At 30.8% G+C, this 27,766-nt stretch overlaps 1 protein-coding gene and 1 long non-coding RNA gene across 3 annotated transcripts; one reads left to right on the forward strand and one right to left on the reverse strand.

Moving 5' to 3' along the window:
* Positions 1 to 281: 281 nt before the first annotated feature.
* Positions 282 to 3,363, forward strand: LOC136270346 (uncharacterized). The gene is made up of 3 exons (XR_010708097.1): positions 282 to 367; positions 2,955 to 3,000; positions 3,243 to 3,363. It is a non-coding gene; the product is annotated as an uncharacterized lncRNA (long non-coding RNA).
* An 11,771-nt stretch (positions 3,364 to 15,134) lies between these two features.
* On the reverse strand, positions 15,135 to 27,396 carry LOC105342007 (uncharacterized). Of its 2 annotated transcripts, none has more exons than XM_011448784.4 (6): positions 27,218 to 27,389; positions 26,871 to 26,918; positions 23,387 to 23,459; positions 21,005 to 21,030; positions 20,722 to 20,748; positions 15,135 to 15,857 (listed from the first exon to the last, which is right to left on the reverse strand). In XM_011448784.4, the coding sequence occupies exons 1-6, from the start codon at positions 27,275 to 27,277 to the stop codon at positions 15,627 to 15,629; spliced, it is 465 nt and encodes a 154-aa protein (XP_011447086.2). In that variant the 5' UTR covers positions 27,278 to 27,389; the 3' UTR covers positions 15,135 to 15,626. The 2 variants fall into 2 exon arrangements, with proteins under 2 accessions (XP_011447086.2, XP_011447087.1); XM_011448785.4 differs by having other exon boundaries at positions 15,717 to 15,857; positions 20,718 to 20,748; positions 27,218 to 27,396.
* Between the last annotated feature and the right edge of the window lie 370 nt (positions 27,397 to 27,766).

The following is a 27,766-nucleotide window of genomic DNA, read 5'->3' on the forward strand; positions in this document are numbered from 1 at the left end:
TTTGTATTTTTGTGCACATTTTTTTTATATAAACTGTCCCCGATTTTTTTTCTAGATTGTTTTTCTTATCCTTTAAAAAAAAATAAGATTGTAAAGCAACTGGCTTGATATTTAGAGGAGCGGACAGGGATGAAAATCTAAGCTGATATCAATTATAAGTGCCATGCCTAAAATTTTTGTTGCAGCTGAAAAAAATACCGACATTTTTGGCTGTTTTAATTGTTTGTTCCTTTTACAGTTTGTTGTACGAGCCCTTTATGAAAGAAGCCCCCCCCCCCCCCCCCCCCAGAACGTGACAATATAATTAAAGCACTATTCGCTCGAAAGCCAATATTCACTGAAGATCAGTAATTTTTTCACTTTTAAGGTGAGTGCTAACACCAACCTTTTATTTTTTTATCGTTTGAATATCACTTTCAATCACGACTTCTCTGCTTTAAGAATGTTGAAATTTCTCAACTTTTTAAGTACAATATTTGTGCTTTTATATGAAAATTGAAAATCTGTTCTGGTTGCAAGTAAGATGCAACAGAGTATCAAAGCATCAATCTTGCAGTGTGGTTTCCTTTCAGAACAGTTTGATATATATAGAGGATGTAGACAGGGGGATCCTATTGCTCCATATTTATTTATTCTATGTGCAGAAATTTTAGCAATTCTAATAAAACAAAATACAAATATCAAAGGTATTGTGGTTAATAGTAAGGAACATAAGATTATCCAATATGCAGATGACACGACTTTAGTACTTGATGGTTCACCAAATTCACTTTTTGCTGCACTTGACACTGTAAATTTTTTTTCTACTTCCTCATGACTAAAGATCAACAGCTCGAAAACAAAAATTGTTTGGATTGGTGCTAAAAAAATTTCTAAGCAAGTATATCACCATACTAGTTGGAAACTAGTGTGGGGATGTACAACATTTAGTTTATTGGGAATAGAATTTTCTGTAGATTTGGAAAAAAATAGTTAACCTAAATTATGATATCCAAATACCAAAAATTAAAGCTATGATACAACAGTGGAACAGGAGAATACTTACTCCCATTGGTCGAGTCACTGTAGCCAAAACATTACTTTATCCAAAGCTTAACCATCTTTTTATTTCTCTCCCAAATCCCGATAAAGAAACTTTATCTTTTTTAAGTAATATTTTCTATGAATTTGTATGGAATTCAAAGATTGACAAAGTGAAGAGACAAATTATCACCCAAGATTATTTTAAAGGGGGATTTAAAAAGCTAGAAATTAACAATTTTTTTAAGTCATTAAAATGCTCCTGGATTAGGAAACTTTTTAAAGATAAGAAACCATGGATGGACATCTTTTTTTAAATCCATGGAAATAAGGTTACAAAAAATATGCTTGTTTTTGGTGACAAATATATGCATAATATTGTGAAACATAGTAATGTTTTCTGGAAAGATGTATTTCAGTCATACTTAACAATATTTTAAGCTTTGGATAACATACTATTTAAGCAAAAAGTCTTTTCTATGCCAGTTTGGTACAATACAAATATGTGTTGGTAATAAAACAATTTATGTAAAATTGTGGTATGAACATGGTGTAAAAATAGTTTGTGACTTTTTGAATAATGATTGAACTTTTTTTTCACAACATGATTTTGAAAAGCAATTTAGCTTGACAAATATTTGTACCATGCAATTTAATAGTGTTATCAGTGCAATTTCAAAGTTTTTCAAGACCATGTCAGTTAATAGATCTGATGTGAGTAAAGAGTTTTCACCATTTATTCCTTTTTAATTTGAATATATACTGTTGAATGAAAAATGTTCCAAAGTTTTGTATCAACTCATTAATAGTAAAGATATTGTTCCCAAGGCAATTCAAAAATGGAACACTGAACTATCACTTCACTTAGATATAAATGACTCTGTGAAAGATTTTTTTAAAGTTTGTTTTAAAACAACTACTGATACTTCAATACAGTGGCTACAATACAGAATTCTTCACAGAATTCTTCCAACAAACTATTATTTGAAAAAGATTAATGTTATTTCATATGATGTATGTGCTTTTTGTAAGGAAAATGTGGAAACAACTCAGCACGTATTTATGACATGTTCAGAAATACTTCCTATATGGAATAATCTTAGTATGTATATTTATAGAAAAACTTCAAATAGAGTTGGCTTTAATGTTAAAAATGTACTATTTGGTGAACTTCCATTCAGTGGTTACAACAAAGTAGTTAATTTTATAATTCTGTACTCCAAGCAATACATTTTTAATTGTTCAAAACAAGACAAAAAACCTGACATTGTTGGAATGTTACATCATCTGTCATTCAAATATAAAGTTGAAAAATATATAGCTATCAAATCATGTGAGATTACAAAGTTTAATAAACTCTGGGTAAATTGGAAAAACATATTTGAGATATAATTTTAAATATGGTAAACAACTGTTCTATTTATATTTGTGTGTATATATATATATATATATATATATATATATATATATATATATATATATATATATATATATATATATATTCTTTATGTTTGCTCTGAAGAGAATGTAGTGTGTAAGATGGAGAAAGAGTGTGAAAGTGAGAATGCCAAAAAATTCTTATATATATTACCTTCTTTATGAAATCATATATGATTGTGAAAATGAAAACAAAAAAAATAAATTATTAAAAAAAGAAGATGCAACAGAGTTTAAAATGTGGTCTTTTATAATAAATACACAGTATCAATATCTAATGAATCATGAACAATAATGTCAATATGACATTTTATTTTATTTTTAAAGTAAAATGATTCATGAATATTTAAAAAAAAATCTTTTGTTCATATTTTTAAAACCTTTCAATTTAATTTCATTCTAAAATGTAATACACAAATATAATACTCGAGAAGGCAAGTTATTTTGTCATACCAAAATTACTTTAAATGAAATATGTTTATGTATGTATATTTTAGATGATATTCCGCGCAAGCGGGAAATAACACTTTACAAATTGATGAGGTTTGTATTTTTGTGCACAATTTTTAGTATAAACTGTCCCCGGTTTTTTTTTTCTAGATTGTTTTTCTTATCCTTTTAAAAAAAATAAAATTGTAAAGCAACTGGCTTGATATTTAGAAGGGCGGACAGGGATGAAAATCTAAGCTGATATCAATTATAAGTGCCATGCCTAAAATTTTTGTTGCAGCTGAAAAAAAAATACCGACATTTTTGGCTTTTTTAATTGTTTATTCCTTTTACAGTTTGTTGTACGAGCCCTTTATGAAAGAAGCCCCCCAGAACGTGACAATATAATTATAGCACTATTCGCTCGAAAGCTAATATTCACTGAAGATCAGTAATTTTTTCACTTTTAAGGTGAGTGCTAACACCAACCTTTTATTTTTTTATCGTTTGAATATCACTTTCAATCACGACTTCTCTGCTTTAAGAATGTTAAAATTTCTCAACTTTTTAAGTACAATATTTGTGCTTTTATATGAAAATTGAAAATCTGTTCTGGTTGCAAGTAGGATGCAACAGAGTTTAAAATGTGGTCTTTTATAATAAATACACAGTATAAATATCTAATGAATCATGACCAATGATGTCAATATGACATTTTATTTTATTTTTGAAGTAAAATGATTCACGAATATTAAAAAAAAAATTTGTTCATATTTTTAAAACCTTTCAATTTAATTTCATTCTAAAATGTAATACACAAATATAATACTCGAGAAGGCAAGTTATTTTGTCATACCAAAATTACTTTAAATGAAATATGTTTATGTATGTATATTTTAGATGATATTCAGCGCAAGCGGGAAATAACACTTTACAAATTGATGAAGTTTGTATTTTTGTTCACATTTTTTTAATATAAACTGTCCCCGATTTTTTTTTCTAGATTGTTTTTCTTATCCTTTTAAAAAAAATAAAATTGTAAAGCAACTGGCTTGATATTTAGAGGAGCGGACAGGGATGAAAATCTAAGCTGATAGCAATTATAAGTGCCATGCCTAAAATTTTTGTTGCAGCTGAAAAAAAAATACCGACATTTTTGGCTTTTTTAATTGTTTATTCCTTTTACAGTTTGTTGTACGAGCCCTTTATGAAAGAAGCCCCCCAGAACGTGACAATATAATTATAGCACTATTCGCTCGAAAGCTAATATTCACTGAAGATCAGTAATTTTTTCACTTTTAAGGTGAGTGCTAACACCAACCTTTTATTTTTTTATCGTTTGAATATCACTTTCAATCACGACTTCTCTGCTTTAAGAATGTTAAAATTTCTCAACTTTTTAAGTACAATATTTGTGCTTTTATATGAAAATTGAAAATCTGTTCTGGTTGCAAGTAGGATGCAACAGAGTTTAAAATGTGGTCTTTTATAATAAATACACAGTATAAATATCTAATGAATCATGAACAATAATGTCAATATGACATTTTATTTTATTTTTAAAGTTAAATGATTCATGAATATTAAAAAAAAAATTTGTTCATATTTTTAAAACCTTTCAATTTAATTTCATTCTAAAATGTAATACACAAATATAATACTCGAGAAGGCAAGTTATTTTGTCACACCAAAATTACTTTAAATGAAATATGTTTATGTATGTATATTTTAGATGATATTCCGCGCAAGCGGGAAATAACACTTTACAAATTGATGAGGTTTGTATTTTTGTTCACATTTTTTTAATATAAACTGTCCCCGATTTTTTTTTCTAGATTGTTTTTCTTATCCTTTAAAAAAAAAGTAAAATCGTAAAGCAACTGGCTTGATATTTAGAAGGGCGGACAGGGATGAAAATCTTAGCTGATTTCAATTATAAGTGCCATGCCTAAAATTTTAGTTGAAGCTGAAAAAAATACCGACATTTTTGGCTTTTTTAATTGTTTATTCCGTTTGCAGTTTGCTGTTGCAATTGAAAATATTTTATTTTTGCATTATCTGTTTCATTAAGAGGGTTCGATGGTGATAGCCATTTCTTGACTGTATTGATTTCCTTTAGAAGAAGAGCTATACAAAACAATCTAGGAAAATATCAAAATTTAAAAGGCAAAATATGTGAAATTTTTCTTTACTATATAATATATAGTTTATAGTTAAACAATTAAATCATACTTTTACGTTTTAGGTATATTTGATGGTTACTTTGTTGATCATCCAGCCCCCTTACAAATCACAACCACCAATGACATAGATTTACATGCCCAAGGATTTTTTTTCTTCAAAATGGTGAGGGATATGTAATGCATCGTATCTCTTTTCTAGATTTAATTCTTATATGTCAATTTTCGCTTTTATTTTTAACAGTCCAAAATAAAGATTTATATATGTAAAGTACACTATAAAAGCGTGCTTTGAAAACAATAAATGGGGGAGGTGGTTGACAATCCCCCCTTCCTTCTGAAGGAACGTCCCCGTTTTATGCGTACATCGTTTAATATTTACATTTTCAACTGTCTTTGTCTGTGATAACATTACGAATCAATTTTGAACCATGAAACCCACTAACTTCATTAAACATGAGTGACACAAAATGGGCGTGTCTTATAGTCTAACCGAAAAACGGTATTGGCTGCGCCGCGTAGTAATACATAGCATGTGCTACATATAAAATACTGGAATCAAAATAATGTTGTTTTAAAGTGTACAAATTGGAAATAATAAAAATAAGTATCAAAAATAATTTATCATAAAGCCTTTCGGGCTTTCTTGGATTTGACCACGCCCCGACCGTAATTATCACCTCATAATACTTAAAGAATGATTCCTTATTCTTTAATTCATATAGGCTTCATGACAGAAGTATCAACGAAGGAATTACCCATTATCTGGTGTCGCAATGTCCTTTAGTGTCTTTGTATTGTGTCTGGTGTCTCTGTTACATAAACCTACTATATCAAAAGAAACAAAATGGTATCACTAGATACTAAATAAACGAACAATATAACTGAAAAAAAGTTTATGAAAACGCATTCCTTTTCATGCGTCTTTTTACAAACTTGCTTCCTGTCCAATTTTACCAAATGAACAGTAGATTGTAAGAAAGTTTTGTCTATGCATATAAAGATAAACGATGTCCCCATCAATTAAATCTACCCCCCCCCCCCTGCCCCCCAAAAAATGATGATTAGTACATACTAGTGTACACTGTAGAGGCTTCACTTTAGGGATCTCTTTTTAAACATTTTCCAAACTATATCGCTTTCAATCAAATGTAATCCCCCAATGTTTATTATTTCACAAATTATCGCGTCTATGCTCCAGGTTAACATTTTTTTCATAATTAAATGTCTCCGTTGGGGACCCCTTTCTGACCACTAAGCTCCATTTGAAAATGTTAAGTAGAAGCTTACTTTTAATATTGATTTATTATTTTTATACCCCTGTTCCGAAGTAGAAGGGGGTATACTGTTTTACCCTTGTGTATCTGTCTGTCTGTCCATCTGTTTGTCCGTCCCTCTGTTTGTCCGTAACAAAAATTTATGTTGCATATTTCTCAGCAACCATTCATTGCAGATGAAATTTTAACACACTATTTGATTAGTTATGCCATACGGTGGGATATATTTCTGTACCAATCGGACGTCAAATTCCTGTTAAATGACGACTTTAACTTTTTTAGCCTAAATTATCAAACAAATTTTCGTCAAAGCATGTGCTTGAAAGAGAGTGTTGCAAAACAGCGGGACTATTCCCTAACATAGAAAGGACCTTAACAGTTTAAATTTCCCTATCCCTTGAAGAGTCTTACGTATAAATTAAGACACATTGCGTAGACGACTATATTGTTCCGTTTGTAAGCGAAATACAGTGATACACAAACCTTTTCGGTCATTTTTATCGAACACGGCAAACACTAAGTACAGTTAGGAAGATGACCATATATTCTGAATTTTTATGTTTACATACATTAATTGATTTCAACTGTCCAGCGTATTTAAAGTATCATTCTTTGGAACTACATTATATAAACTTTCCAGATAAAATTCTACACTGCTTTATGTACTACCTTGCAAGCAAAAAAGAATTAAATCAAATTTTTCAAAACTTTAATCATTTCATTTTATCTGGGAAAATTAGCATAGGAACTGCAAGCCTTCTTTAAATACACCAGTTTTAGGCATGCAATTTGGTGAGATCTATTTTTGTACCTATCGGACGTCAACTTCCTGTCAAATGACGACTTCGTTTATTTTTAGCCTTTTCAAACAGATTTTCGACAAAGATTTCTCAGCAACTATTTATTGCAAATGCTTGAAATTTTAACACACTATTTGTTTAGGCATGCAATACACTGGGATTTATTTTGGTACCAATCGGATGTCAGCTTCCTGTTTGATATCGACTTTGCTTATTTTGCAGATTAACATCAGAGCGGGGATATCGTATTGGCTCACAGATATCTTGTTCAAATATTATCATAAATCAAGTGATTAAAACCTCTCTAAAAGATATATTCTTTATTATAATAAGAACAATCGCAACTTCTCGGGCCTCTTCGGCAGAGGTTGCGATAATAAATTTACAAGATTTCTTTTCATCAGCGGAAATGGCCGAGAAGTTACGATTGTTTAGAAGTGTTATTTTCGTAAGATACGAATGAATAAATAGGGAATGTCTGCATTCAGCAAGTAAAGGTTCCCTCCATCATATTTTCCGCAAAACTCATCTAAATCCATGTACATCACAACACTTTCTTTAGAGTTATCTTTAAGGTATAATTCAATGTGCAATTGAACTCATTCACCCGAACAATGACTCCTTTTAAGGTTTTAATAGTGTAACTAGATTTTGACCCATACGTGCACGGGTTGACAAATATGATATCGGGAATTTATGAAATATTCTGCAATTTTTTATTTTTTCATATTCTACATCCCCGTGGGGTCTCTGAAATAAATGGGAACGGCGCGTTTGATTTAAGAACTGTTAAATACAAGCTTGCTAATATATTGGTAAAATATGGCAGTTGTGATCTTCAACAATTAGAAAAGGGTTTTTATTTACGGTATTTCCATGTTGAAAATTGCTTTTAAATAGAAGGCTATTTTTTATTCCTAGGGTTACAATCAACCCAAACTTCAATTTACCTTATAAACGGAAACCTTTTATTTGCAAAAGTTATATTATCTAGGTAACTCATTGGTTTTAAATCTAAAGAGTGCACCCGATATATGTTTATTCTTTAGGGTGGAATAACCCATTATCACAAAATGACTGACTTCTGATCGAACGTCCCAAACTCCAGGGGCATGACATTTATAATTTTGGTAGAGGGCTTCGTGGTCTACAGAATTATGGAGTCAGTTTTTCTTACAGATGTGTGGGAGTAGAGAACAAGATTTCGATCTTTTTTTTCTTTTTTTTTAAGGATTTTACTGACGGTAACATGTAACTTTCTCCATAGCCGAGTGGATAAAGTGTCAGGCTTGTGATCCGTATATCTAGAGGTCGGATCCCGCAGGGGCTTTTGTTGTTACTTATTGAATTGCATTTTTTAGATACATAATCACATGTATATCATTTTTTATACCCAACCAGCAAATTTTTCGCTTATTTAAAATATGTACAGTTTATATATATTTATATCTTTCATAATCAAATATTTACATGTACCAAGTATAATTCCCTCTATTTCTTACGAAAACTTATAGTTAATTCATAGCTCTGTAGAAACAACCAGATTGAAATCGACACGCCCCGTTTATCGATTGGTCGAAATATACAGCGGCTGAAACTGACTACACTGGTTATGTATTTTTTCTGCAATGTCCATACTTTCATATCCCGAATGAATTACCAAAGAAAGCATTTTATTTTTTAAATAATTTGCTGTTAATTTGAGTGACCTTTTCCAGGTGTGTCATTCCACCTTAAATCCCTTTATTTAAACACACGAAAAAAAAAATCTACACTCAAAATTTATTGTGCTAATTTTAACCTAAATTGACCAAGTGGTTAACTGGAAAAAGTAAAAAATATAAAAAACAAAATTTTGAAAATAACAGATAGACAGATGGAAGGGCGTCGGACATGATTTGATATAAAAAAAAAAAAAGGAGAGAGGAAAAAACAGCTTTGTGTTTTGACTGTGAGAGCAAGTCCCGAGGCGTGACCGAAAGAAATATGAAGCTTGCTCAAGGGGAACTGGAATCTTGCTGATTCCCTCGGTGGTATATTTAGTTAGTTCAAAAGAGATGTGTATAATATGTATATGGAGACAATAGGTTCAAAGTTACGTTACATTGAAATACATGACAAAACGGGCTTTACCCCTGTTAATAGGCAGATAATTTGCATCATGGCCTTTCGCCTGAAGACAACGACTTTATTTTTACTTAACTGGTATTGTTTGATGCAGCAATAATACTGTTTGAATATGTCTGAATACAATCTTTTTAGAATTGCTTTGGGTCTTACTCCATAAACTGCCATAAGGTCCTGTAGCATACATTCTAGCAACATGTGTAATTTCTGATGAATTTACGATTTTAAAACAGCATATTTAAGTTAAATAAATTCATTTCCAGTGTCTAGAATGCAAGACTTGGCATTTATAATGCTTAAACAAAATAATGACCAAACTTAAAGCAAGATACCGAGCGAAGCAGTTTATTGCTATGTTAGAACCATTTTAACAAGAGCATGGACTTACGACCTATTCGTGTCAAATTTTAGTTTGATGTACAAGTAGGCTCCTCCTATTCAGTTTTAGTCACTCAGTCATTGGCTTATAGATTTTAACAACGATACAAGCAGGACAGCTAGTGTGCAGTGACTGTATATTTCAGATATGTATATACGGGTTTTTTAAAAATTAATTCTTAAAGCTTTTCATTGAATCGAAAGGAAAATCTCAAGAACGCACCATCTATGTTGTTCAGTAAAAAAAAATCTATAAGGATTTGGCATTGCGAAGAAAAAACTTTGAAAATAAAAAAGCTAGGGGATTTGTAATGCAAACTTTATGCTATTGTTAATAAAACAATTCAATGTTGTATTTGGTGGTTCATAAGGGTATGTAGTAGGCGGGTAGATAAACAAAAATACGTAACCTGCATCAGCACAGTAAATTTTACTTTTTGGAGTATCATGGGTACTTAAAAAAATATTCTTTACAGTACTTCCCTGAATTTGACAAAAGCACCCTGAGATCTTTTAAATTTACCGGCCACCAGGGGGCAGTTACCGTCTTCCCTGTTTGCGTCTTCTTGGAACACTTGATTTGAACAAAAATACCTTCAGTGGCTGTATGTTGAAACCGCATTCATTTCAACCAAAGAACACCCGTTTAATGCATAATCATTATATTTGCCACGACTGATAATGAAAAGCAACTAATAATGATTATGTGAACTTTCGTCTATTTCAGGTTTTTTTAATGATTGGAAAACCATAAATTAACTAGAAACGAAAAACTATTTTCAAGCGGCATGGTCACGATTTTGGTCGAATTTTAATTTTCTATTTTTATTTTTTTAATACTTTAGCAATGCATTTCTAACGATCAACCAAAATTTAAGTGGCGGTCGTAGAGTTACAAGCAATATACAGACCTAACAATTCTTTGTTATGTAAACAAGGTTCGTGCCATGTTTTTGTATACATACATGTAGGTTTAACATACCGGTATATGATTTGATTTTTCATCCTAGGGTAAGTTTTTCCCCAACCTTTTTCTAATGTCAAGTGCACAGCAATAGAATTGTTAGATTAAATGTGATACGACAATATTTATATTTCATCAATTCGTGCCTTTTGGTGCACAGATGCCGCCCACGATTCAAGAAATAATTATAACCACTCCTTTAACACGCATTGGTATTCTTTGTTCTTTTTAATATAAAATTATTTAATGCTTGAGCAGTCGATAGACCCGAATATTTTTCCCGAGGTGCAGGGAACAGCTCAGTATGATCTATTGTCCGAGGCCAGTTAATTCTATTGACTGTTTAGGCATTAAATAATTGTTTCATTACCTAATTCCGTTTTTAGTATTTTGTGTTCACAATTATAAATAATATAAGGTTTTCATACCATTATGCATTCAGGTCATTGTTAATCAATATCAAGATGACCTAAAAGATAAATTTTAAGAACAATAGTAAAATAAACATAATAAACTTATCTTTTAATCTTGTAGCAATTAAACTTTTTCTAAAATACGTTGCCGGTCCAATAGATCGCAGTCTATTGACCGGCGGTCTAATAGATCGCAGTCTATTGACCGGCTGTCCAATAGATCACAGTCTATTGACCGGCGGTATAATAGATCGCAGTCTATTGACCGACAATCAATAGATCACTTTCAAATCTGAATACACATACAAAATAGACGAAAATATTTAATCTGTAATAAAACAACAAAGTCCCTTTGATTAGGTAATAAAATGGATTATCAACTGTGTCTAAACCAATCAGATTTCAGTATTTAACATGAAAGTATAATAAAGTTCATTGTCATTGTCATTGTCCCATGCCACTTTTTCCTTCTTCCAAAACTTCAAAAAAGTTTTTATCTGGTCGTCGTTACAAGCCCTTTGCTCAGCCACCAGTCAGTCCCTCAGAATTCTACCAAAATCAGCGCAGCCACAGGGCTAGACATTATACGGTTTAGACCATTCACCATAATTAAGATGTTGCTGAATTATATTCATATTTCATTTCATGAAATAATGAGGGTTTTTTTTTACACTCATCCATGTTTATTACAGATTATTATTATTTTTTTTTTTTTGAAAATAGTAAAATGATTATGTGCGGTGTTGAAACTACAATATATAAAACTAGTTTTATTTTTTTATTTACACCTTTAAACCGATATCGTGACAGTACTGAAAGTAATAAGTGGGAGAACGCCGCCCGAGAAATTCTGCGGAATTTACGGAGGCTTTGTCAATATGGTCCAAGGTGTCATCACATAAAAAAATATTAAAAAACAACCTTCGCACTTCGCAGGTTTAACAGGAATAACCTTTTTTTACTTCAGTTTCTTCAATTCTCATTTATAGATTAAAACTGTCTTAAAAGTCACAATTTCGACGAGAAGATTCTCTTAATGTTTAAGCTACATGATATCTAAAATTGTTTTTAAAAATGTAGAAAAAATATTTGACACAAAAATAATTGCCTTTAATCGTCTGATGTCAGACTTGGCCGTCAGTGTTCTTAGCGTCAAGTGTAACTTCTTTTAAAATGAGTATGAAATATACTGTCTTTGATTAAAAAAGTTAAAAACTCTGACAAACATAAAGCATTTACGTGAATTTAAAATTTCCAAGTTAAGACTCCAAATTGAACAAAACAGATACAGGTATATTATAAAAAAAATTACGGGTGACTTTAGTTGATTTTTCTGTCTGCAAAAATTTAATCTTATCCGAAATTTCCGTCTCTGATGAAATAAAATTTTAAACATAAAGATAGGGGAATAAGATAGATTACATGTGTATGCCCATTTGGTTTAGTCGTTAAAAACAATTTCAATTTTTTTTTTCAATTAAGTTATTCTATGAGTTTACAAAAGGAAAATTTCTAATTATATTTAGTATAGAATATTTTAACAAAAGATAAGAAAAAATAGATCCTAAAGTGTTGATGGTATCGAACCCACAACCTAAAAACCCTAGTTCCATAAAGTTAAATGATGCCTGGTGCTCTTACCACTGACCATTTCAGTCACAACAAAGTGTGTTGTTTAAATGCTGTTTAAGACTATGGCCACGAATTTACGGACTTTTATTATTTTTCTAAAACGTTCAATTGTTGGGATACAAAATGACATTTTAAAAGTATAGTGGGTCATTTCTCCACGTTTTTGTGGATTGCAATCGGTTTGATTACCATTAAACCTTATTTAGACTATGAGAAAAATATGGAACTCAGACCCACTCTATAAAAAAAAAAGCATTGACGTTCTAAAAGTCCCACTATTTGGAGGTTTTGACACGCATTCGCTTATGTAAATCAACCTTTTCTAAATATTTAACATTCTTAGGGTGTACAAACCGACGTTTTGTTGAATATACAATCTTTTCAATAGTTTTAAGAAAAATTATAAGATTTGTAGATATTTCAATATAACAGTATCTTATCTCCCCTCATAGAGGCATATTACACTTATTTACATATCTTCTTTCTTTGAAACTGAGATTAATTTCTACATAAAAGACGAAGTATTTGTGTTCAATTTAAGAGCAATAACATGTAACTTTATGAAATGTTTAAACCGATTTATTTTTCTAATTGTTCATTTTACATATGTATAATCACTTGATTTTTCTTTGAAATACTAATGTACGAATGTGACGACTTACTCATATTGCAAAATTTAAATGAAAAATAAAATATGCAAGGAAGGACAATATTTTGAAAGACATAAAGCATTATATATCATCAATGTGCATTGTAAAATCACATACATGTATGAGGTTATATTTCTGAACTTCTTAAGAATACCCATACATTAAAAGAAAAGAATCGGTATTTTATATTCCTGTTTTCTAAGAATGACTTAATTCTCGAATTGAATTGTTCTTATCTGGATAAGTTCCCGAGGTTTATACTAGAATAAGTGATAATGGAATAAAATTAAATTTGATCTCGCTATTTATTTTTACTTCACATATTCTCAGACAGTAATGTAACGATCTTGTAAATGTCTGAAATTTGAGATATGATTTCTTTCAATGATATTTCATAACGAAAGCTTGGAAGCAACAACAGCAGATATCATAGTTTCCTAGGACACAAATGAAATACAAAAATGTATATTCATATTGCCTAGAATTTATCTAAAAATGAAATATAGTATTTTCATCACCTTTACTTTGACATTAGATTGAACATAGGTATCGGAATTATTTCAATAGGTTTTAAAGTGGAATGTCACATATTTTAAAGTACATTTTATGTGGAATTTCCCGTGATATAATGACATGTTCTGGTAGGTCTGCATTATTGATTCTATAAATTCATTTATATTATTAAAATGCCCAACCCCAAAAAAAAATGAGGTAGCGCATCATTGTTTCAATCAATTAGTATAAAAGTAAATTACACATTTCTTAAAGAAATCAGAAATCATTTTTAGTAATATGAAGAAATAATTGTGGTCGGAGTGTAATTTGATCAAATTTGATAAAGCTAAAGGGGTTTTATAATATCCCAACTATAATTATCTTCCCACAAAATGATTCCTTCTTAACTATATTTACAATGTATATAATCTACACGACTCGGAGGCTGAAATATGAATAATTAAAGCACCTTTTTTAAAGAAAAAATAATATCTAAGAAATTAATAAAGTAAAAAAAATATTTTAAAAAAAGATTGTATTTGTTTTGTCATATTATTCACATGGCGGGAAAATATTCAGCCAGTCTTTGTTTTTACTGATGGCACCCGGCCAATTTTTGTTCAATTTCGAATACTAGTACAGTTTGGTATTGATTCACAGCCAAAGTATTGTTCTAAATAATTTAAATGGACATCAAAATTAAACACAGATCCTACTTTTATTTACAACAGATTTAATATTGTATGTATAAAGCATTACCATTTCTGGGGTTTTTTTTAAAGATGATAATAGCGAAAAATTATGTGTTAATGAGATCCGATGGCTGGAGTCTTGCGTTGCCTCATATTTGATCAATGCCAAAAATCTAGATTATATTGTGCATCAACTTTTTTTTTACCAAAAAATTGATTATTGGGAATCAAAATTTGTACAAATTTTAATTTCCAATAATCTAAATTTTTGTAAATGACACTATCATTAATTCAGTGCTTATGTTAAACAGGACCTCTTTAAAAGAGTAAAAAAAAAATTTACTTTTTCTCGAATTGCTAATGGGGCTGATAGACAATGAGTCAAAAGCCCCACTATTAAAAACCCATGCCACGTGCCTGATTGGGGCCTAGCACCGCCCCTTTATTGTTACATGCTTCAATTGTGATTAAACAGTAACAATGTAAGATATTCTTTCTACAGAAGTGTCTTTTGTCATAGGTCATACCACCTTTGGGCATGCATATGATTTGGATAAAATGTTATGAAAGTGTTTTACCTCGTTATGAACGTCACTTCATAAAAATATATTTGCAAAATAAAACAAAACAGATCCAGGTCGACAAGGAATTACTTTTTGATATTCATATATCTAAGTCGATTCTGATTGAAAAACAAACAAAAAATATATAAATACAAGCAAGTATAATTAGGAAACAAGCACAATTATCATATCACATCGTTGATTTTTTCTTCTTTTTTTTTACAGATCATCGACTTGGAATGATTAAAATAACCAACACTAGTAGCAGAAAATAACGAAGAATAAACGGAGGCGCAAAAATGAAATGCGTCACTTTTAATCAATTCAAGAAACATATCTTTTGTGTAGTTTAACCAGTTACCTTCAACAACAGTCACATAAATAAACTCACCAAGCATACAGTTACTAGATATAATCCGCCAATACATATACGAAAGAGTCATTTCTTACCATTAACAAAACACAAAATATTTGAAAAGGCAACTTGTTTTAGATCCATATACAATATACAAATAAAAATTGAATTTAGTTGTTTGGCATTCTTTTTTCAAGCCTAGTTCTGGAACAATCTATCTAGAGGGCGCTGTAGTTATATCGTCGAGACCAAAGTGCGGTTTGGTAGATGCTTCTAGAAGACTGAACCAGTTAATAGTGAAATTTCTGGGTCTGACACTTGGATGATAGGGGGCGTTAGTTGGTTCTGGAGGGGGTAACACGCGATAAACAAAAATGTCTGTCGTAATGCACTGGAATAGTATTACAGTACCCACGAGGAATATGTACCAATACTTCTCAGGTCCCTGAAACCCAGAAATTGGTTGAATTAATACATTTTGAAGAAATAATTGTAACATCACATGTAAAATTCATAATAATTTGGTACCGGATTATTTAAAAGAAATTTTCCCTTCTATCAGGACTTTAGAATCGAATTACAATACACGCAATCGAGAAGACTGTACTATTCCAAAATGTAGACTAGAAATATTCAAGAAATCGTTTGTTCCTGACACGATCAATAAATGGAATAGTTTAAGTTTACTTATCAGAAACAATTCCTCCTTTACAGGTTTCAAAAGCAGTATTCAATTAACCAAATTAAACCTCCGTCCTTTTTTTTTGCTTCGGCAAGAGACGACTTAATATCATACACACAAAACTTAGACATAACTGTATCTTAAACTTCGACCTTTTCAGAAAAAATATCATTGAAAGCCCTAATTGCCAACGTGGATTACCAGAAGATTCTTATCATTTGTTTTTTGATTGTAAAAATTATACCAATGCACGAAATAAATTGTTTTCAAACCTTTTGAACTTAAATCAAATTAACATTATTAATTGTCATTTACTTTTGTGGGGAGACGAATCTCTGAAAATCAATTTAAACCAACATATTTTTTAGCTGTTTAAAGATTTATAAGAGATTGTGGCAGATTCTTGTAATTTCAATTTTACTGCCTAGACCAAATTCAACAGAACTGTTTTTACATATACGTTTGTTCAATAACTTAACTATATTAGTAATATCCATTTCTATGTACTTTCCATTCTAAACTACTATACAGTTGTAAATTGTTATACTTAGCAAGAACCTCATAAGTTGTAAGAACTTGTGTTCGAACCATTTGTATATGCTTATGCAATAAAATATGTTCAAACCAACATCACACGAGCGATGAAAAAACTATTAGACTAAGTATACAATGTGATATATGTGTAATATACATGTACTTTACATGCACATTCACATTGTGCATTATATATTGAACCGTTTGTCAATGATAAGATTTATTTCCAATGGTAATAGTTTTGACCACTAAACTTCAAAGGTACTAAGAGATTATAGATTTGATTTTTGCCGATGTCAAACCTATAATGATATTAGAGACTTCATGCATGATAAAAACAGTTAGCAGCAGCATTGATTTATTCTTAAATAACCATTCAAGTTCAAGAAAAACGTCATCGATAGACAAAAGTGCACAAAATACATGTACTTCTCAGTAAGAACTCTGATCCAACAGTGTCCTACATTGTTATTAAAAAAGAAACGTTTAGGCGTGGTTTCAACCAGACCCCTTAGCACCTCAAAAAACCAACACCAATTAATCACATAAGTAAGTGTGTATTGTCCAAACAAGCACACTACATGTACGTCAATACGATATCCTGTTTTGTGGCGACGTTATCAAGGTCACATAATTTGAAAAGATACATTAACCTTTATATTGATAAAGTGTTATTTTGAGCGTATATCGTGTGAATGTAAATTGCAACGCATCCACTCCCGACAAAAAATATCTAAACTTTCCTTAACAACAAGAAATGCTAAAGGGAAGATAACAATTGTCCAATTTCACCAAACTCAAATTTAGGAGAAAAAATATAATTTATCAACATCAATTGAACACATACGTATTTCTTTTTTCACATATAAAAAAACCCCAGTTCTGTTAAAATGTGGGTGTATACGTTATGCAAAAAAGAAGTGTTATAGTGTGTGATGCGTTCCTAATATTTACTTCATTGTATAGATATCCTGATTGATGATGTGATTTCTGAGTCATACGATTTTTATTAGCTTGTTAACAAATAATTCAATTACATTATGGCAGCATTACATTTTCTTAATAGTTGAAGAGGTCGTAAATAAGTTTTTTGACCTCTAACACCTTCATGATATGCGAGAAACACTTAGCTTCTTGGTTCGGTAAGACTTTACTGTCCTAAATTGCTTTAGTAACTCACTGACAGTAAATTCAATTTTAAGGTATTCTTTTTAGTATGATCGAAGATTTTTCCTGAAGATTTACGTACTAGGTTTTTTTAGCTCACCTGAGCTGAAAGCTCAAGTGAGCTATTCTGATCACATTTTGTCCGTCGTCCGTCTGTCCGTCTGTCTGTCCGTCTGTCTGTCTGTCCGTCTGTAAACTTTTTACATTTTGAACTTCTTCTCTAAATCCGCTTATCCAATTTCAACCAAATTTTGCACAAAGCATCCTTATGTGAGGGCAAATATAAATTGCAAAAATAAAAGTCCGATCTGTATTCAAAGCGGAGAAAACCTTGAAACTGTAGAAAAAGGGGGGTGCATTTTTAAAAATCTTCTTCTCAAGAACTATTGATTCCAATTCAACGTAGTTTAGCATAAATTATCCTTATGGGAAGGAAAATATAAATTGCAAAAATTAAGTGCTAATTCTGTTTCAAATCTGAGTTATTACGAAAATAATAATAAAGGAAATGCGTGTTTTAATCTGTTTAATAGCTTCGGGTTCGGCATCCGGTAATCCGGCATCCGGTAAAATGGGTAGGCAAGATTTGGTCTGGGCAAAACAAAGATTGGCAGTTATTAATCTGCCAATCTCATTAAAATTTCAGGATATTTGATGGACTAGTATATTTGTATTCGCTGTAAATATTGCTGCAAAATAATGCGTATTTGGAATTGACGATTGTCGATCTGCCTTTGCTTTTATTTTGCCACGGCCCGGGTTTGCATACCCATTTTACCTAGACTCGTATTCCATACTTCTAAAACGAGGTTCTTTGTTTAAAGCAGCCATGACATTATACGAAAAAGGGTCGATCTGACTAATGAATTCGCTTGTTGTGCAACAGTTCGCGTATGAAGGGAAATTTTTGAAACATGCAAAATATATTGTTGCCGATTTTGTGAAGTAAATTGAGGCTAAATATTTCAATGCGTTGACAGTTTTCACACATGACGTTGGTGTTAGCTTGTTCCGATTTTCGTTTCGTTTTCATTATTTCTGCTTGTAACCTGGGAACTATCGTCTGTATTAATTATTTCGTGATTTTTACGTATCAAATCAAACAGAGACTTTGGTAAATCAAACAGTTAACTGTTTACCTGCGCAAATTGAGCAAAATCTGATGTATCAAAAAATAATGAAATACAATTCATTCTATCGGTAATTCGATCGGCATTATCTTTTGCGTAATGGTAGATTAATGAAAAAGGTTTTGTTGCGATGCTCGGCATTTTCTCGAGTTTATTCAGTTTAAATAAAGTTTGGCATTGCTGACGGAAATATGTAGGTATATACATGTATATATATGATTCATTTCGAAAAAATAAATTGTGTTCTTTATTTGTTATAGTGAATGTTTCTTGTGTTTAATTGTTTTCAATTTCTATTTACTAACCATATTTGAGTGTTAAGCTTCAAATTATAAGCAAGATACAGAGATTTACTCACAATTCTATGTTTGTACACAGATCTTAAAAACTAAAGATTAAAAAAGTAAAAAATTTATCAATATTTATTAAGAAAATTTTCAAAGTCTGTTCGTTCAGAAACCAACTTTAACATCTTATTGTATTGTAAACTTAACATTTTTTCATCATTATTACTCTTACTGTACATGTGATCCTTCACTGTGTTTGTGTACATTTGTATAAACTGATTTTGAACCTCAAATACCAGTGAACTGGTCTTGAGTGAATAAAAGAATATAAAATCTTAGGCCATTCTTTTTTTCCATTTTAAATGCTGAATAGGAAATACCAAGTTAAAAATCATAAGCTGAATGTAATAAACTCATGTGAACAAAATATGAATCAAACCTAGGCGAACTGTGAGCTCTGTATCCTGCTTATAATTTTACAATTGACGCTGAAATTTTGGTTGAACATTAGAACATTTTTATGAATTAGAGTATGTTAAATACTTGTACAAACAAAATAAAAGAATGATACAGTATTCTGTATATATCTACTCTCTGGGGCCCTCTCTTTATACAATAAATAATGTGAAATCTACATCAATTTTGATAGTTTTTCAGACACGAGTAAATAAAAACGACATCTTTAAAACAGTTTCCATATTTCTGACACATTTCTGTTGTGGGGATAAAGTAATTATCGCTATTCCTAAGAATATCACAGCGGAAAATTATTCTGGTTTGTACGCGAAGTAAATAACAGTCATTTAATTATAATGGAGAAGACAAATAAATTTTTTGAATGTTTTTAATTTGATGAATTGAGCACATTGAGGTACAATTTTCTTCTTCACATCTATACATGTAGGGTTTTTAAAATAAAAAACAATAACTATTATTTTTTTTTAATACAATAACTAGTAAGTACTTAGTAATTGATGAAAAAAATGTACCTATATGCTCTCATATATTTTGATCGCTTTACAAAGCCGGGGGGGGGGGCAGAACGAAAATATAGGGATTTGGAATTTAACAACTTTACAGTATACCTCTACCAAATATTTAGTTTTATATCTTGCGTAGAAATTTCTTATTCTGGTAAAAAATAATATTTCATGAAGGTACAATGTCAAAGATTATATGTATACAAAATAGTGTAAAATTCGAATACTTTACAATATTTATTTTTTGTTTTTCTACCGAGGGACCATATGACACAATATCTTTTGAACGCCCATTGTTGCTCAGGTGAGCGATGTGGCCCCATGGGCCTCTTGTTTTACTTCGTCCTTTTAAGCTGACAAGGTAAGAATAGCTAGCAACTGTGAATTCAATTATTTTTAGCAAAGAAAAAACGTGCTGCTTCTTGTAAAGATTTATCAGAGAGAGAGAGAGAGAGAGAGAGAGAGAGAGAGAGAGAGAGAGATAAATCATTGTCGTACACAGTAATTTTTTATGCTAGTACATACTTACTAGATCACCTGACTTGTACCACCAGTTCTGCAAAAGAACTCAGAAATAACCACTCCTCTAACAGACTGACATTCTTCGTTCTATTTAATTTACTTTGCTTTTGTTTTATTACTTCAAACTTTCATTACATTGATAAAAATGTTAGTGTTTAATAACAACACAGTTGTTGTTTCTCATGAAAAATACCAATATTTATTAGAATTACAAAAAAAATCATGTCACATCGATAATAAAATGAAATGACACGCTCAATTTTATGTAAGACTCTAAAAAAAATACTTACCACAACGAGGCAGACTATGCCACTGACTGAAAGATAAATTTTATTTCAAAAACAAGGAATAAAAATTACTATTAAACTCTTGAACTCTCTCATAAAACGTCAATTATCATAAGAGTGATGAAATTTGTAGCATTCATGAAAGCGGGTAATATACAAATCAAAGTACTGACTGACGGGAGTTGATTTTATCGATTATATTTTATGTGAATAATTACGCACATTTTTTCTAATATGAATTTTCGGGCTTTAACTCCATATATTTACATTCAGTGTATATTTCCCGTTATGTTTGCATTTGAAATCTGCGACATTCAATTTTCTATGCGGAATACACTTTGATAATTCATATGAATTGAAAACAGATATAAACATGATAAACGTCTTCACGTGTTTTGAGTAATTTATTTTTGTTAGATTAAATGAGACTTTTAATCTTACATAACCAATTTGATATGTACTTTAGAAAAATAATCATTAATTTACATCTACCCCTGAATAAAGATTTTTCTCCAGAAAAAGGAAGTGGGAATAAGATGGCGCAACTGCCCATTTGGTTGAGTCGTAAAATACAATTTCCAAATTTAACATTTTTCAATTAAATATATTTGAAATGTTATAATACAAGTTTACAAAAGGGTAGTTTTTTACTATATTCACTTTGAAATATTTCAAAAAACGATAAGAAAAAAAACATTCTTAAGCTTTGGTGGTATCGAACCCACAACCTAAAAACCCAATTTCTATAAATTTACCTAACGTCTGGTGCTCTAACCACTGAGCCACTTCATTTACAACAAAGATCTTTGTTTAAATGCAATATGAGACACTGGCCACGGTTTTACGGACTTGTATTACTTTACTAGAACGTTCAATTGTTGGGTACAAAATGAAATTATTAAAGTATAGTGGGTCATCTCTCCACATTTTTTGTTGATGAAAATCAGTTTAAATTCTATTAAACCAAATTTAGACTATGTCAAAAATATGGAGCTCAGACCCACTCTATAAAAGAAAAGGCATTGAAGTTATAAAAATGACACTATTTGGAGGATTTGACACACATACGCCAGTTTAAATCGACCTATGACATGTATTTAAAATAATTAAAGGTTACAAAGAGATGTTACGGTAAATATACACTGTTTTTAATTATTATTTAAAAAAATTTATTAGATTTAATGATATTTTAATTTTGCGGTATCTAATCATTCCTCATTTGGGCATTTTACACGCCTTATTCATCCATCTTCTTTCTGGCACTTTATTTATTGTCGTGGAAACTAACTAAATAACATGTTGATATGACTTTGCCACGGATGTTTCATATCCCTAAGAGCGTAAATAATAGCTTTATAACGGCGATAAAAATGTTTCGTACAAATAAACATAAGAATGAAAATTTATATATAAGCACTGAATGCTTAAATGATCAGGTCACAGTTTATTTAATTATATTTTCATGTTAAATATTGAAATATGATTGGTCTAGACGCAGTTGATAATCCGTTTTTACCCTTAGCGTTAGCAACAGTAACACAACGATTTGTTACATGCGCGTAAAGTATGCACGTACGGTTCGCCGTAAAATTCACGTTATTTCTTAATAAAAGCAATAAAATTTTCTCTAGAATTAAGACAATCAGTATAATAAAATAACTAAAGCCCGTTTGAGAGGGTAACAGTTGAATTTGACACACCTCGAAAACCATTGTCAACCTCCGCTTCGCGTCGGTTGAAAATGGTTTTCTCGGGGTGTCAATTTCAACTGCTACCCTCCCAAACAGGCACTATATACATAGTACTAATAATGCAAATATACAACAAGTGCGTTATCAAGCGGCTTGACGCATCTAAAACTAAATGCCTGGGGAACGAATTAAATGCCAGATTTTGTTGTAAAATAAGACAACTTGATTCTAAAGTATATCCAAGGTTTCTGCTTCCCTCACTTTTTGACGAATTTAACGAAAACACACATATCTGCATGTCAAAAAAGTACGACTGAAATCGATATATGGGGGAAAATCATAGATTTCTTCATTGACATTTCATCTATCTATTAACCCGGAGAAATTATTATGAACGGAAACAATATTCTTACGGAGATTTGTAATGGGAATTCTCTATTCGGAATTACTCGTATCACATCGCACAGTTTTTCAACGTTGCTGCAAAATCCTCGAAGATTTTCTATTTTTGCTGTAGCGGTAGAGGGGGCATTTCAAAAAAGATAATCTGATGTTTTTCTTCATTCTAGTGAAAAAACGTAGTTTGGTATAACAAAGGTATTTATGACTTTCGAAATATTAGGCAAAAAGTGGTGGAAGCAGATTGAGTAAACTCTTTCCGCTTTTGTGTGAGTAAAACGTTATATTTACATACTTCCCGTATTTGCAGCTAGTAAGTAGTATGTGTTGTTTTCTTTTCCTTGCACAATACATATCACTAAGGACACCTAGAAATAAAGATTATATATTCTTTCTTATTTTCTTATTCATGAATCATAAAAGAATATATGAAAACACCACATACAAAATAAATTGTCAATTCCGGGTACCAACGTCAACACTCGTTCAAGCATTTACGTTCACCTAGGCCCTATATGTAGTGTTTAAGATTTACTTCCGGTTTGAGACCGATATTGTAAGTGTAAAGATGCCATAAAGAACCGAGCAAAAGTGTTAAGTCCATAAAATAAATACAGATTTAGTACACATTTAAATCATAAATCTAAATTCAATGAGCATTTCCTCCTTTATCATGAGAAAACCGATGCTTTATCGCTATTCTATGAACACTCTTATCTATATAAACAATAAACCGCCCGAGTTGATTAGATTGTAAAACAAGAGGCCCATGGGCCAGATCCCTAACCTGAGCAACGCCAGTCAATGTAACGTCACAGCTTATGGATAATGTTGACTAAAAACAAGATTAATTTATGAAGATTTGATTTTTAGCTCACCGAGACGAAGCTGGGAGGAGCTTATACTATTCCCTCGGTGTCGGCGTCCGGGCCTGGTTAAAGTTTTTGTTGCAGGTCCTGTATCTAACTTATTACTTGTCCTGTCTTAGTTATTACTGGTCTTAACTTCACCAAACTTGCCTGGATGGCGCGTCTTATGATACTGGTGCACCTGACAGGCTTGAATGCTGAATCTGAGCCAAAGATTTCAGATGCTGGATGAGGTTTAGTTTTTTGGAACAAGCCACATGTTTAATAGGTAATAGCACTATTTAAAACTTGCATAGTTGATCTAAAACTATTGTTTTATATGATACAATATAATATCATCCATAATATTGTAAAAAGTTATATGATACTTTATGATATTGTATCAATTTTTTTGTACATTATGATGAGATATTGTATTGTGATATTGTTGTGTAGAGTATTGTATAATATAACATGAAGTTCTATTATATGATATTGTTACATATAAATATTATATCATATGATATGATAATGTTGTATAATATGATATGTATTATATTATATTGTATAATACGATAGAATATTGCATTATATGATTTTGTTTTATATAATACTGTATCAAATAAGTGTACATGTGTAAAATGATACAATCTTGTATCCTATGATATTGTTTAATATGATATTGTATTACATAATATATTTCTATATCAAATGATATTGTACATATGATATGATATAATTGTTTCTCAAATTATATTGTATCATATGATACAGAACCATATCATGTATCAAATATGATACAATATCATACAATATAATATCATACCATATTATGCAATATAATATTCTGTTACAATATTGTGATGTAATTTATGATATGATATAGTATCATATAATACTATATTGCATTATAAATAAGATATTTTGATATTGTATTATGTGATTAAATAGAATAATGTATAAAACGATACAAAGTCACATTTTTTGATACAATATCATATTTCATCATTATTTATTATAGTTACTGTATTATATTGTATTCAATGATAAATATTGTAGGTATAATTAGATGCAGTATTATATTTTATATCACTGTTTTGATAAACATTGTATCTTATAATATTGTATAAAAGAAGATATGATTATCATACAATTATTTAACATATGATATACGATATTGTGTCAAAACAGTATCCATGAATATCCTAGATCATTAACTTTGATTCATATAATATGATAAAAGTGGTCTCAGGTGCCTCATAAAGGTGATGCCTCGTCTTTGAGCTTTGTAATCTGTGATTACCTATCTTTATACGATACTATTCAAATCTTGCTTAATATTAGGGACAGATATTTCACCATATCAAATAAAGTCCTTTCAAGTAAATGTCCTTTCTGTCAACTCTTCTTTCTGAATGTTTCTGCTTTGTTTGATTTTAAAATGATGGACTAAACACATAGTTGAATCGAAACGGTCATTTAATAACAAAATGATGATAAACTTTATCATATTCACAAATTATATACAGCATGTAAAATAATATAAAAAAATAATGCTTAATACTTGAACATGAACATCCCTAAAAATGTCCTTTATAGTTTGTTTTTTTTTTTTATTAAAGCAGTTTGAAAAACCGAGAAAGTTTGCTGAGTGACAATGACGGGGGAGGGGGGAGGGGGGTTGCATCAGTTTTGAGACGTCATTGTATTATAACATTTGAGTTGAGATTTTGAAAATAATCAAATAATTATTTCTAATATGAATATTCAGCCCCCCCCCCCCCCCGCCCTATTAAGGCCTCATTCTATCCCCGTGAAGCATGATTCAAACATAAACAAATCTGAATCTACTCTACCTTAAGTTGTCTCCACACAATTTTCAGATTTTCTGACCAATTTGTGTTTTAGAGGAAAATTTTGAAAGATTTTTCTCTGTTTATATCTATATAACTTTGACCCGCATTCAAACAAACTTGAATCTACACCACCTGAGGATGCTTCAACACAAGTTACAGCGTGTCTGGCCTAATGGTATTTGAAAGTATTTTTTTCTGTACATTCCTATGTATAACAATTTGACCCCCATTGCGGTCCACCCTACCTCAGAGGACTATGATTTGAACAAATTTGACTTAACCCTACCTGAAGAGATGCTTCCACACAAGTTACAGCTATTCTGACCACAGGGGCATCGTACCCGCTCTACACTGAGTGTACACTCTATGACATATATATAAATATTTCATAGAGTGTAGAACGGATACGATGCCCCTGTGTTCTGACCAAGTGGTTTTTTTAGAAGATATATGAAAAATACCAGCAAATTTTTAATAATTTTAAACTATCGCCCCTTTAAAAAAGATTTGACCCTTCATTGTGACAAAATTGAAATCCTTCCCCTAATTGATCCTTCAGCTCAGGTTAGGTAATAACTATATTAAGTATGTAATATTTGTTCTTGTTCACTGCACTTTATTTTATTCAAATACCTGCAGATAAAATTGATGACATTGTCAAATTTAGCTTACTCTCTGTGAAGATGTTTTAATACAATAACAAACGATAAAGTTTTAGAAACATTGAGATTTGTATATCTTATTCATTTTAGGCATAAAAAACAGTTCCTAACACATTCATTTTAGGTCTCAAACTGGAATATTCAACTCAACATTCGAAATATAAACAAAAGCTTTGTTTACATAGCGAAGAATTGTAAGCTCTGTACCTCGTTTATAACTCAACAAATGACACTCAAATTTTGGTTGCCTATTAAAAATGCCGTACTGAGGCATTGTAAACATTAAAATCGAAAAAATAATTTTTGACCAAAATTGTGACCTTTGAATACATACGTGTATTACTTTCTTATATTTGATAGGTTTTTAATAGCAATGATCTTGAAAATGTAAATGATAAGAAGGAAATAATTACCACTGCCATCAAGAGTACAATGAAGTTGAACATTCGTAGAAGTATAATCTGAAATAACATGAAAACGAAAGTTTTAAGGATTTTTAAAAATTTTAAATCATGTCTTTATTAAACAAATGTGTCTACTTCTTTGTAATTAATATTGTTTAAATCCATTTCTCAAGAAAGTTTATTTTCGATAACGAATTGACAGTCAATACCCCCCAAGTGAATTTTAAATGATCGGTATCGACGTAACATAATTTCTACGTTGAATGAATGTTTCGGACTGTACAAAATTTAATAAGAAAACAAATTCTAACAATTTGATGAAAACACGAAATGATAAGCATGAAAATTAAACTTACAATATACGGGGAAACATCATAATATATCGCATCCACCTCAGTTGATTTTGAATCAGCCATTTTGTCATGTGATAACAATATCACATGACCGAAAAATAATGGCAGACGACAAAACAGGATTATTAAAAGGAAAACCAAATGATGTTGAGGGAATATATTATGAACAGTCGCCCGCCTCGGTATGTATTATCGTGTAAACTGTACAATAGAGTATCAACTCGTCCTTCTTTTTAGATACTATATACATAATGTCTAACAAAGATTTACTTAAGTTTATACTTCTTCGAACAATGAATGATAAAGTTGATGATCGTATTTACACAGCAGTTATTACCTTAACCAAATATCAAGGTAACTGCATATAGAACTTATCAAGATCAGGACTACTTCCCCGATTTTTATTATGAGCGTGAAGTACTGATATCACAGCACATGGCTACGAAAGCCCAGAAGGCTCATTCGAGATTCGAAATACGAGATTCAAGATTCAAAATTTGAGATTCAATATCTAAATAAGCAATCAAATCATGGATCTGAAAACCTTTATCC

Source organism: Magallana gigas, chromosome 7 (genome assembly GCF_963853765.1).
Source record: "Magallana gigas chromosome 7, xbMagGiga1.1, whole genome shotgun sequence".
NCBI lineage: Eukaryota > Metazoa > Mollusca > Bivalvia > Ostreida > Ostreidae > Magallana > Magallana gigas.

Excerpts from the sequence above, each read along its gene's own strand:
- LOC105342007 (XM_011448784.4), bottom strand. The coding sequence starts at position 27,277 with ATGGCTGATTCAAAATCAACTGAGGTGGATGCGATATATTATGATGTT. Across the intron at positions 23,460-26,870 it reads TTGTACTCTTGATGGCAGTG|GTGTCCTTAGTGATATGTAT; the intron begins GTAATTATTTCC and ends CTTTATTTCTAG. Across the intron at positions 15,858-20,721 it reads GGTACAAGTCAGGTGATCTA|GGACCTGAGAAGTATTGGTA; the intron begins GTAAGTATGTAC and ends TCTGGGTTTCAG.